The following is a 14352-nucleotide window of genomic DNA, read 5'->3' as shown; positions in this document are numbered from 1 at the left end:
AATCTCATCAATTCATTTTTTTCTTGTAAGTAAAAACATATATGTTCCAAGTTATACTTTTATACTTACATTATGTTATCTTAACAATAATGTTTTTTTATATACCCTTCTGGTAGGACACAGATGAATATGGGTTGCACACCTTTCTTCTCTCTGCTGTGTGCACAAAGGGATGTGGCACCGGTATGTTATTGTTGCACAGGTTATATAATCCCTCTTCAATTTTACTTTAGTTGTGTGTATGTGAATACAACTGGGGTAACAAAGCACTAAAATTTTAGCATTGTGTTGTTCCTTATGCTAACACAATACACATATTATGCCCATACTCATTCATGCTTCTAGTATGCTTACATACAATGTTATTGGTGCAGTGTAACATGTACATCCATATGATGTGTACACCAGCCTGATTTACATTTTGAATGTCATGAAATATACATGGTGTTGCACATTTAACACCAAATACACACTTTGCTGTGTTGTTTACGGTACTGAAGATGGCATGTCAATGTTTGCAATTTATATATTGTTCCTTTGCATTATAGGTATATCTCCAGTATGACTGATCATGGTATGTATATTTGCTGACATCTCTCATAAGATGTGCCTACATCAATCTTCCTATAATTATTTGTAGTAAAAACCCAACATATTGGTTTAAACACAAATGTTACATATATGTACTTTCTGTATCATGTATATGCATTTAGCTACTCTTGAGCTTTCATGTGCATTGTATTAGAAAATGATTACTCCCATTTCATCACATTTTATGTATGTTTCCTTATAAATTCCATTAATGTAATATAGAGGTGTTTGGAGACAAGGGGATAACTGTAGTTATTTCTTTACTTACGGGAGATCATTCATGACGGATGAAATTGACTGATCATAAAACTCCATGCATGAATGCCTGCAATCACAACAATGCGTACTACATCTTATATTTAGCAATGTTGGTGTTTTGTAATGCTAGGAATTAATAGTCAACATTAATTTAAATTTGTGACATGTGTATGTATAAGTCACACGTGTGTGGATGTGTCCTACATGTACCAAGTGTTAAACTGTTAACAGAGAAGACAAATTTGTCGCTAATGTTACTGTCATTTAGCATTTATAATTTACCAATATGACAATGTTGGTAATATTTTTGGAATATAAATCACGTCACTTCATCATTATCATGATGATAATTATCAAGTATTTTCACAATTGTAACGTCAATCACGTGCACATTAGCATAGACACACTTTGTAAGACAACTGTTTGTGCCTGTATCAATTTGTGTAGGATCCATGTATAACACCGACAAATGATAACACCAGCTTTATTATGGTAGCTTATATCATCATATTGACTATACTATGTATTTTTATAACGTTTAATAAACACAGTAAACTATAGTTAGTTAGGTTAATGAAATATACACAGAAACGTACTTCATTACATGATGTTGATGTCATATTCAGAACTTCATGCATTGTAGGGGACCACAACATCTGGCCAATAACATTATTTGCTACAGTCCCAAACCATTTTATCAACATACCCATGTAACAAGAGATTTTTAACAATAAATGGCTAGTTGGTTGTAAGTGTCCTTTACATTGGGAGAAGGAGTGGCTCAGTGAGTAAAGACACACACTGGCACTGAGAGTTTGAAGCAGGGGAGTCTGGTTCAATTCCCGGTGTCGGCTCCTTGTGACCTTGGGCAAGTCACTTTATCTCCCTGTGCCTCAGGCGCCAAAAAATAAATTGTAAGTTCCACGGGCCAGGGACCTCAGCCTGAAAAATGTGTCTGTAAAGCGCTGTGTACAACTAGCAGCGCTATACATGAACATGCTCATATTATAATTATTATTATTCTTATTATTATTGTTACATAGTTTCGACAGTCATACGTTCCATTACACAATAGAATACACAAATGTGTTAGCAGAGTGGGAATGGTTGTTATATATAAAACACACCATGCCATAAAATGATAGTAGTCATTAAAGAACACTCAATAAAAATTCATGAGGCACTATTTTGCAACATCATTATGTTAATTAAGTGCTTATGCAATATAGGCATAAGGGTATCACATTTTGAATTGTTTGTTAATAAGCGCTGCAAGCAATATAAAATTAGTTCCATATGTAGTATAGTAGTCGGTGACTCCTCCTCACAATCATCTCATATAAAGGTAGACTCTTCTGAAATCATACATTGATCCGATTGTATCTTCCCCGACATCTCTGAAATACAGCAAACACATGATGGTCAAATATGGCACCTTACTATATATGTATCCGTGACAACGCATTACACAGCTCTATATGAGTGTGTACATACACACGTCACTCACTTATATGTTAGAAGTACAAGTGTACATCAGTATGTAATGTTTCTTTAAATTTGTAGCAGGCATAACTATGTATATGATGTGAACGTTGCCTGTATACTGAAAAATGTGCGCGCACATCTTAGTGTGCGCACGCACTTCACGCTTGGCTGCACTAACTGTTAGCGCATGCGCAAAACAAAGCGTACGTTGTGCGTTCAATACATCTTGAAAATACCATTAAACATAAAATCTTTATTTCAAATACAATGAATACGAAACTACATTCGTTCTAAACGAGTACATCTGTATTCTTTTTAAACAGACGTGTTTGGACAGAAAGGACGGCCGATAACACAATGCGCAAATGCAATACGTGTGACGTCATGTTAAACCAGCGTGAAACGCACGCTAACACTCCTCCCACTCAATTAACATTCAGCTAACGCCCAGTTGGCGCCTACAAACACTGAGCCGAACACATGACACACTGCAGTTACCGTTACTATAACAAAACATGACAGCCAATAGGCTTTGAGGCGCGCACGTCGCTTGGGGGCGGGACTTACATCCATAATCCTTTTTAAGGACGCCTTGGCCCATGACAAGGGTCCCACGTCATACGTGGTGGACCCGCTTTTAAATGTTGCATGATAACAAAACAGGTATGTGTTAGAGTTATGTTAAAATGCTGCTAATATGGTTAAAGGGATAGGAAAGTACGTATATTTATTCCGTCAGCAATGTGTACTACTCTTTCAGGTTATACTATATTGTATTCGGCAACAATTTCTTTGTGATCGCTACATGTTATGCAGTCTGCAATGTTACGCTGTATCCACGCATTGAAAGGGAAAATGGTGGTTAAAAAAAAAAAAAAACATTTAAACGCACAGTCAACGCATAACGGTTGTTATATTTACCATTCTTCTAGAATTAACTGTTCGTCTGGCTGCAACTGGTCGCTCCAGAAATGCAAGGCATTTTCATCCACGCTTGACCCACCCGCTGAATCCAGTATGACACACATCTCCTCCATGAAGCGCTCATAGGAATCGCCACTGCTTTCTTCAAACAATTGGTCGGGAGGTAGGTTCATTTCTTCTGGTTCCCATTCCAATGCATTTTCAGCTGAAAGGCTTGGTACATAATCATAGTACTTTTGTTGTTGTACAATGTGGGTTTCAGGAATGGAGGGTGCAGATATTGCAGCAGGTATCGATTCACACGGAACAGTAGTAGCGGATCCATTGCTATTGGCATTAGGAATAAATATGCCTTTCACAACAATATATGTGCCCTCTTTCAGGGTAAAATGCTTTTCCTTTGCAATCTTCCAGAAACCATAGGTGTGTTCTAGCTTAACCTGCACACGTTCAAAAAAGTCATTAGTTGATAAAGTGAATCTTATTGAGGAATTAAAATTCCGCGCATGCCTACGGTCTTGGTAATAAGGATATTTAGCTCGAATCAAATCATAGATTTGGCGTGTGCTTGCTTTGTGTCCGCGACTGTTTAAAATTACTTCTGAAACCATGTACTTATAACCTAAGAGGGGATTCATATTGTTAACGAATTCATCAGCCATGTCAGAGTAGCACAAAAGATGTGTGCAGTTCTGTCTTCTTTGCTCATCAAAATGATTCTGCTCAATGGCTAACAAATTCCTGTGTTTCGTTTTCAAGGTCAACAAAAGTAACTACTTTTACTCCTTATTTCAAACGCCAATTGGATGTGTCCTTTTAATTGGTTTAAGTTTTGTGGTTAGTGATAGGCGAATGTGGGAAAAACATGTATCATTTTTTATCTCGTTTGTGAAAACATTCCTACACTTATTTCAGTAACATTGAGTTTTCTAGAAAAATAACAAAGAGCACTGTGTGAAAATAGTGCTTAGACAGCCATATCAGTAAATACACACACCTGCAAAATGAAATGTTTTTTTCCCACATACATTTCTGTGTGTATTTGAAATTCTGGTTAACTACCTGTCTGCATGAGTTTAAATACGTGTGTATCTATATATATATATAAATATATCTCTCTCATAAAAATATATATATATATATATATAAAGTGTATATTGTACTATATGTATAGTGTGTGTGTGTGTGTGTGTGTGTGTGTGTGTGTGTGTGTGTGTGTGTGTGTGTGTGTGTGTGTGTGTGTGTGTGTGTGTGTGTGTGTGTGTGTGTGTGTGTGTGTGTGTGTGTGTGTATATATGTATATGTGTATATATATATATATATATATATATATATATATATAATGTATCTTTTTTTTTTTTTTATATATATTGCAGGAGTACACACAACATATTGATGGCAGTAAGTAGGCCTTGTATGAAACCTATTTAAATGGTGATAAACATGAGTGAATTAAGTAATAAACATTTGTTTGCACCCAATAATGTTAGAGGCTCACACTTAGTATAGTTGTCAAACATTAGGCCTGTATTATTAAAATAGTGTGTTTTCACAAGGAAGCATGAAGTGTATGTTTTTTGTAAATACATCTATACCAGTTTAGATAGTACTATATATACACACACACACACAGTGTGTGTCTGTGTGTGTGTGTGTGCATATATCAATACATACTACATATATATTAGTATCAATTCAGAGATGTTCTTGAAACAAGAACACATAAATGATTAAAGGACAACATTACAATGGCCAGCAAAGGTAAGTAATATTTAACACAAAATCCTGCTGTACACGTACAAGAAAGATGTTTGCAGTTAAATAGGTGCTTTTATAATTGCATGAAAATAATATGCACATGCAATGATTACATCAATTAACACACCCAAATGCAATGTTTTGCTGCAAAGTCAATGGCAGCTTCTCTAAACTTAGCAACTGGCTCCTGGTGGACCATTACTGAACAGACGATTAAAACATAAATATTTATAACACTATTCATTAATTAGGAGTGTTAACATTTCCAAAACTTCACGTGTACAAGAACATACTTGAAAGTTTGGAAACAACACAGTCTTCAGCATACATACAATAGTAATTAGATCATCTGAAGTCAACAAAACAAGGCCAAAGACATATTTTCTGAATTATAACATTTATTTTTTTTGTTCCTTTTGCGAGCGAGTAACAGGCCTGCTTGTTGTCTCTTGAATTTTCCTTTTTCTTTTGCCACCAACTTTAGGCACAACAGAGCCACTTTGAGTGGCCTCTGGCACTTCACGGGCAGGGCTTGTGGCCAGTGACTCACCTACAGGGCTTTTGGGCAGTGACTGTTCACCTACGGGGCTTGTGGCCAGTGACTCACCTACAGGGCTTGTGGCCAGTGACTCACCTACAGGGCTTTTGGGCAGTGATTCACCTACAGGGCTTTTGGGCAGCGATTCACCTACAGGGCTTTTGGGCAGCGATTCACCTACAGGGCTTTTGGGCAGCGATTCACCTACAGGGCTTTTGGCCAGTGACTCACCTACAGGGCTTTTGGGTAGTGACTGTTCACGGACAGGGCTTGTGCCCACTGACACATGTGAGCAAGTTAGTAGACACTGCACAAGTGATGGTTGGTCTGTTTCATGTGTGTCTTGTTTTGTTTTTGTCGCCTCCTTTGTAGGTGTCTGCTGCTGAATTTGTACAGATGGCAGCGGTAGGATGTCATCAGGAACCTGCACAGCAATGTCTGCTACTTGACCGGTAACATTTGGGCCTGGTGAATGAATATCAGATGAATGTGGTGAAAACTGACCTGCATGAACAGATCCTGGCTGGGAGGTGTTGAATTGTGGTACATTAGTCATTCTCCAGTAATTAGCTTGTGTTTGCTGAACAACTAATGCTTCGAATGAGGTGTTGATTTTTTGCAACTGTTTAGGCACTTCAATGAAGACTCTGTGGAGATGTGCCAATTGTGAAACTGTTTCTTCCTGCAGTGCAATCATCCTTTCCAGCACTGTCATCAGGTCAGAATGGCGACGATTTTCTGCTTCCACAATTTTTCCCTCAGAAGCTACAATTGCATCATATGTGGTATTTGCTGGACGTTTTGGCGGTAAAACAGTTTCAATTGGAACCTCTTCATGGTCACTTGCTTGTATTTGTGTGTCTATGGCGGCGGCGGCGGCATCATCATCATCATCATCATCATCATCATCATCAAAATCCTCTTCATCATGTTCTACAAAAAAATGTACACATTATTAAATGGCATGTTAATCTCTGCTGTGTTACTATGTAATTGTACTGTGTCATAAGTAACAACTAACATGTTTCCATACGTTTTATAACCTCACATTAAAAACTACCTTGACTTAAGAATAATGTTTGGACTCAGTATGAAATATGAGTGAATGAAAACTTGCTGTAAACTCACAACTCCTACATGATAGTTAACATCACTAACACAATACAAGTTGCCTTACACTTCATTTTCACTGACACTAAGTAATCCTATTTAAAGAAGATGTGCAAAACAAATAATGAACATGACAACATAACATATAGAAGAGCACATATTATATGGCCACCAACTGATACACTCACCTTCTAGGTGTGTTGAGCTGGCTGACCCAGGTGAAGACACTTGTTCAGTCTCAGGTGACACATGTCCTTCAGGGGCAACTATATATAACAATAACATAAGTTTTACATTTACATGTGTAAATATTGAACAAACAGTTATTGTATGTTCTGTATTTATGAGTACCTAACAGCATCAGTTCCTTAACCCAAAATGTGTGTGTGAAAGTGAACATAAATAGTTGTAATAACAATGTACATGCCTGTGTACTTAGAACTTTTGAGTTCCCTAACATAAAACATACTATGTTTCTGCAGTAATGCGTGAGGATAAATAGATAAAATTTGAACATAAAAATCATATGTTGTGTAGTGATATCAGTATCATAATGTACATAACTATCATGAGATGACCATTCACAATGGTTATCATGAAGGTGGTCATATTGCAAAAAGTGTTGTTTTTGGTAGAGGATATGTGTGGTACATTAATATAAGATGTGGCACACCTGAATGTGGCTGTGACTCAACAAGACAACACATGCAGTGTGTGATAATGTGTCGTTGATAGTAGTAGTTCAACTATAGATATGAGTGAACTAATGTGTGACGTACGCTTTGATAAGTAATGAGTTGTTGGGGCATTTAGTAGCTAAAGTGAAGCTTTCAAATGAGTGTGATTAACTTCAGTTGTGCTAGTCAGGTTGTAAGAACGGTATTCCCTTCCCCAAAAAGCCTAATCAGCCACACCTTTCAATTACTTGAAACAGGTGCAAATGGTGTGAACTAAGTTGACCCTAAAATGAGGCTGTAATTAGTGTGTGTGCTGAACCCCACCCCCTCTGTTGAAGTGTATGCTGTGATGAGATATTAATTGCAGCTGCTTTAACACAATGGTAGATGAGCTAAATAGTCGTGTGCAGTTTTTAAGTTATGAAAACAATGACATAAAATATGATACGTGTGCCTCATTATGCTGTCTGTATATGACTTAAAGCAAAAATGGACCTTTTCATAAACAACTATAGATGTGTTAGTGCAAGTGATGTTTGTAGGCCGTTGCATGCAATATATTTGATGCATGCTTAAAATAGGCAATAATGTCATGTTTCAAAAAGAATAGAGGCTGGGGCGCTCCCTTGTTTCTTAGGCTTGTGATGTTGCCTGTTTTGTAATGTGTAACCAAAAAAAAAAGGGTAGTGTATACTTGCCCTTGTTGTTTTCTGCAGCTGGACCTGTAGAGAAGATAAAGCCCGAAATCTTCTTTAGAGTTGCAGTGGAGATGGTGGGTTGGTCAGCGCATGGGATTTTGCTCACAGGATGAAATGAGAGGATAAGGAACACGTGATTAGTGTTTAGATAGGCAAACAGTACATATGCAGTAATAAAATGTTGTTACCTAAAATATTTAATAAAATGAGGTTTAAATAAAATGCTTGAATGGATAGCTAGAATAAAAACTTTTCATAAGTTTAAAAAATGGGGATCTGTTATTTTAGGACTGATCTAAGGTGGGGATGGTGATATATAAAAAGGGGGGGTAAGAGCGGGTGATTAGCAGGTTTCTGTATATCCTGCTGTCTGACAGGGGTGGTAGTGCTGATTAGCAGAGTATAATGGGCAGTCTTACTTTATATAAGTGCTGCCAGAAGCAATATAGCTTCCTCCCCCTCCCAATGGAGGCAGTATGTAAGTGACTTATCCCCCGGGTGCCCAATTTGGAATAAAAAGGGGCCAGACACGGTGAGTAAGTAAAAATGGTGAGTAAGTAAAAATGGAATTTATTAAGTGCAAAAAACAGCAAACAGAAATAACACTTACGATACAGCTTGGGCAGCAGCCCAGCTTCAGCCCGATCGTCCGTTCACACTCCTCCGACCAGTATACCTCCCGTGCTCGCGTCCGATGGCGGGCACCCGGGGGATAAGTCACTTACATACTGCCTCCATTGGGAGGGGGAGGAAGCTATATTGCTTCTGGCAGCACTTATATAAAGTAAGACTGCCCATTATACTCTGCTAATCAGCACTACCACCCCTGTCAGACAGCAGGATATACAGAAACCTGCTAATCACCCGCTCTTACCCCCCCTTTTTATATATCACCATCCCCACCTTAGATCAGTCCTAAAATAACAGATCCCCATTTTTTAAACTTATGAAAAGTTTTTATTCTAGCTATCCATTCAAGCATTTTATTTAAACCTCATTTTATTAAATATTTTAGGTAACAACATTTTATTACTGCATATGTACTGTTTGCCTATCTAAACACTAATCACGTGTTCCTTATCCTCTTATTTCATCCTGTGAGCAAAATCCCGTGCGCTGACCAACCCACCATCTCCACAATAATGTCATGTTTGTCGGAGTAAATTAAATAAAATACACAATAATATTCTACATATTTATGTTCTGTACCTGTAGCTAGTAATAATTTCTGATTAACATGTGTTACACATGTGTACTACCCTGTTGTTCCCCATCTTCGCCCACCATCAATTGCTTCCACTGCAGCAATGCATTTTGTGAATTCACATGTAAATGAGCACGCAATGGCACGTGCTATATTAGTTACTGCTTTTAGTAGGACTACAACATATATGTCTATTTTGAGATATATATATATACAGAATCAGACATATACATATATAGATGCAGGTATGCTTATATTGTGAAGACAGTATAAAAAGCAGTGTAACTATGCAAAATAACTGTAAGCAACGACACGCCTAGTACAGTAATATTTCTCACCTGGTGGAAATTGTGAGGGGTAAATTCCTATATCACGGTCACCAGGTAAGCCTTCCACGACGACGGGAAGTAATTTTGCCCGAAGCAGCTCCTCCAATGGACTTAATATGAGACGTTGTGGTGTCGGCCCACCTCCAGTGCCAGTAGCATGCACGCGTTGGTGTTGTATTTTCTTTTTCAATTTGGACCTAATATCATCAAATCTCTTGTGACAATTCCGCTTGTCCCTCACATGATTCCCACACGCATTGACACCAATGACTATTGTGTCCCACATTTCTTTTCTGCTTGCTGAACTTGTCCGCCCTTGAAAAACATATAATATATATGAGGTAAATGAATAATAATAGAAGCACCAGTTTCCTACACTGCTAGCTGTTCCAAGAGATAGCAAACATGCTGTTTTATGTGTAATATGTGAAGCACATGAGCATTCACTACTAAACCTATACATGTAAGCAAGGTTGCATTCATATTGTATGCAGTTATGGCAAATTGACGCCTGTGATTAGTTGTCCTTGTAAGGCATGATAAAAAGCTGTGTTTCCAGACTAATTAACATAGAAAGATATTCTGAACCCATATTTGCATATGAACAAAACTCAGATGACCTAGGATTACATGTATTTGAATAATAAATGTAAAGGTACACTTACCTAGTAAATGTCCATATATACTGTCATAGTGCTCCAGAATGCCAGTGACAAGAGCTGTATTTTCCTGGTCATTGAAGCGAGGATTACGTGGCTTCTCCACACGTTTCTTCCGAGCAGGTTTAGGGTCAGAGCTTGGCTGGTGCTGACTGGACTCTCCTACTTCCAATGGAAGAGCCTCCAAAAGCTGCCCACCAGCAAGCACGCCACCACCATCCACCCCATCAGCAACTGCGCCACCAGCAGCACTCACAGCACCAGCACTCCCACTCCTAGCACCAGCACTCCCACTCCTAGCACCAGCACTCCCACTCCTAGCAACAGCACTCCCACTCCCAGCAACAGCACTCCCACTCCCAGCAACAACACTCCCACTCACAGCAACAGCACTCCCACTCACAGCAACAGCACTCCCACTCCCAGCAACAGCACTCCCACTCCCAGCAACAACACTCCCACTCCCAGCAACAGCACTCCCACTCCCAGCAACACCACTCGGTGCACCAGCAACATCACTCCCCTGAACAGTACGTTCACTCCGACGCGTACTCGCACGAGTAGCACTCCCACTCCCACCAGCATCACTCTTCCCACGCTTTGCGGGCATACTTCCAGCACTCACAAAAAACAGACAACTAATGTACAGCCAATCACACGAAACACTTCCACATATAAAACAAGACAAAGATGTAAACAAAACAACAATGGACAAAGCTCACCCAATACACAACAAGTCTCTCCGTCAATATGCAAATGTTCAATCAGCCAGCTCTGTGCGTCTCTCTCTCTCTCACTCCCAACAACACAGAGAATGATTAGCAGTACACGTTGCCTTTAAATATGGCGCGCAATCCAATACATGCTTGTTTCGCCTGATTCAGCAAGATTTGTGATTGGGCAACCTATCAGCACCCCGCCACGCACGCCGATACACCTGTGTGTGATCGGATAATCATCGTGAGAGTGGGCGGATTTGTTTTCGGGTTCATTTTGAATGTATTCGGCACTTACTGCATACGGAGAGGAAAAATCGCCATTAACATGACTAATCGGTAAACTTGCCGATTTCACTTAATCGACGCTTACTGCATGAGGCCCATAATCTTCTAATTGCCTTAAACAAATCTTGATTAAAAAGATTCCAATGCTCAGTTTGAAAAAAATAATACAAAAAAAAAAAACTTTAAGGTATATAAATGAAAAAATATGCACAAGGCCAAAACCAGCCTGTTACTGTGTATATTTGTATCCATAAGCCATTCTATGGCCAAACAATGTAAAATCCATCCGCTATGCAGCAACACTATTTCTTGTATGAGCTACCTCAATATATATGTAGAAACAAGGTAAGTAAGGGAAACTCCCTTATTGAGTGCTCCTAATACTGGTGGTGCTGTGGAGTAATCAATGTCCTCATAATATGAGCAGGGTTCCAATCCCCTAATAAGTATAATAAACAGTCTTGAACATTTCAGGTGTCCCCACACTTATCAATAAAAATGATTTGTGGTAGCGAGCTCCAACATATCGGGGGAAAAAACCTTCTAAAGTGTATACTTCTGTAAGAGTATACTCTTTATACACAGGACGTCCTGAAGTGTGGAGGATACGTGTAGCCACAGGAGAACTTGGAAACCTGCCCAGAGAGGGACCGCCGGTTGAAGTGGAAGCTCACCGGACAGGTTAGAAGGTTTTTTCCCCGATATGTTGGAGCTCGCTACCACACATCATTTTTATTTATAAGTGTTGGGACACCTGAAATGTTCAAGACTGTTTATTATACTTATTAAGGGATTTGAACCCTGCTCATATTATGAGGACATTGATTACTCCACAGCACCACCAGTATTATGAGCACCCAATAAGGGAGTTTCCCTTACTTAGTGAATATAAAGAAAGAAAGAATCCCTTTAGTGTGGCACTAGAGAGGTTCACCCTAATTAAAACTTAAATTTTATTATATCTGATTAAAATAAATTGTTTGGAATAACCACATACAAAAAACAAACATACAATGATATTAAAAGATAATAAAATTTAAGTTTTAATTAGGGTGAACCTCTCTAGTGCCACACTAAAGGGATTCTTTCTTTCTTTATATTCACTATGTGTACACTCCCTGTGAGCACCACCCTCCCCTAGCAATTGTTTGGATTAGATTCCCTCCTCAGCTTGAGCAGAGTTTACAATCTGCAGCTTCCAACTGCATGCAGATTTCTTTTCAGTTTCCCTTACTTACCTTATTATTGTGGTTCCCCTGAGCATCGGCTCCGAAACTGTCGCCTGAAGTCGAGAAATGGGAACGCCCAGTAAAGGTAGAGAGACTTCTTCTGGGTACTATCTCTCGCTGCCCGTCTCTCCTTAAGGAACTACCTAAAAAACTTATGCTCCCTGTAATGCTGGCGGGTCCTGATCTTCTAATAGAAGTGAAAGCCTTCATCGGCTCTGGGTCTGATGGTAACTTTCTTGATCATACCTTCGCCGGCAAGAACCGAATTCCTTTGGTCAAGAAAAGATTGCCCATTGGCCTGGAGGCTATCGATGGACGCCCGCTTCAACCAGCCTTCATCATTTTGGAGTCCATTCCACTTACCCTGACCACCGCGGATGGCCATAAAGAGGTAATGGTCTTCGATGTCTTTCATTCTCCTACTGTCCAGGTTATTCTAGGATTGCCGTGGCTGCGGCTTCACAATCCACGTATAGATTGGACCGATGTCTTACCCATCCAATGGTCAACCTCCCCAGAGAAGTCGGTTACTCCCCCTGCTGCCGTGCTCGCTGGCCTGGACGTCACTTCCTCTAACTTGTCCGCTCTGCCGACGGTGTATCACGAGTATTTGGATTTTTTCAACAAAGTACAAACTGAGGTATTACATCCCCATCGCCCCTACGATTGTCCTATTGATTTAATTCCAGGAACCATTCTCCCTAAATCTAAGTCGTATCCCCTGTCGGTGCCAGAGACAGAAGCTATGACGACTTATATCCAAGAAAATTTGGAGAAAGGATTCATCCGCAACTCTACCTCCTCCGCCGGGGCAGGCTTCTTCTACGTGAAGAAGAAGGATGGCTCCCTAAGACCTTGTATCGACTTTCGTGGGCTTAACAAAATTACGGTAAAAAACGGTACCCTCTCCCTTTAATTTCTGAACTCTTCGACCGTCTACAAGGAGCATCTATATTCTCCAAACTCGATTTAAGAGGGGCATATAATCTTATTCGAATAAGAGACGGTGATGAATGGAAAACCGCGTTTAACACGCGTTCTGGACATTATGAGTATTTAGTGATGCCCTTCGGGCTGTGCAATGCTCCTGCTGTTTTCCAAGAGTTCATGAACGATATCTATCGCGACGTTTTGGGGACGTTCGTTATCGTATATTTGGACGACATCCTCATTTTCTCTAAGAACTTAGAGGAGCACATTCGCCATACCAAACTGATACTCTCTAGGCTTCGTGCTAATCGCCTCTATGCTAAAATGGAGAAATGCCTGTTCCATCAGACGTCCACAGCCTTCCTAGGCTATATTATATCTAACCAAGGCTTTATTATGGATCCTGAGAAATTGATGTCTGTACTCGACTGGCCCTTGCCGAATTCTCTCAAGGCCGTGCAGTGCTTCCTTGGCTTTGCCAATTATTACCAGAAGTTCATCCGTAATTTCTCTACCATCGCTCTGCCCAGTACCGCTTTAACCAAGAAGGGTGATGATCCTACTACTTGTTCTCCCGAAGCCCTCAAGAAAGCCTTTGTGTCTACACCCATCCTACGGCATCCTGATACTTCTCTTTCCTTCACGCTAGAAGTTGACGCCTCTGATGTGGAAGCCGGTGCAGTACTCTCTCAGAGAACCTCTCCACAGGAGAAACTGTACCCATGTGGATTCTTTTCTCGGAAGTTCTCTTCGGCTGAGAGAAATTACGATGTTGGGAACCGTGAGTTACTGGCCATTAAGTTGGCTCTCCAGGAATGGAGGCATCTTCTCGAAGTTACCAAGGAGCCTATTGCCATCCTCACTGATCACAAAAACTTATTGAAGGGGCTCGTCGTTTAGGATCCCGTCAGGCTCGCTGGGCACTGTTCTTCTCCCGTTTCAACTATACCATTTCTAA

At 39.8% G+C, this 14352-nt stretch overlaps 1 protein-coding gene across 1 annotated transcript in view; it reads right to left on the bottom strand.

Annotated features, from left to right (window-relative positions):
• LOC142490629 (uncharacterized) overlaps positions 1–12758 on the bottom strand; it is a 64009-nt gene extending 51251 nt beyond the window's left edge. The window contains exons 1-4 of the mRNA XM_075593046.1: positions 12711–12758; positions 9582–9753; positions 6853–6930; positions 5790–6487 (exon numbers count right to left, since the gene is read on the bottom strand). Coding sequence (XP_075449161.1) covers positions 5790–6487; positions 6853–6930; positions 9582–9753; positions 12711–12758 — 996 coding nt within the window. The remainder of the gene's footprint in view (positions 1–5789; positions 6488–6852; positions 6931–9581; positions 9754–12710) is intronic.
• Positions 12759–14352: the final 1594 nt, after the last annotated feature.

Source organism: Ascaphus truei, chromosome 3 (genome assembly GCF_040206685.1).
Source record: "Ascaphus truei isolate aAscTru1 chromosome 3, aAscTru1.hap1, whole genome shotgun sequence".
In the NCBI taxonomy this organism is placed as follows: Eukaryota; Metazoa; Chordata; class Amphibia; order Anura; family Ascaphidae; genus Ascaphus; species Ascaphus truei.
The sequence above is the reverse complement of the archived record's forward strand: the minus strand, read 5'-3'. Positions and strand labels throughout refer to the sequence as shown.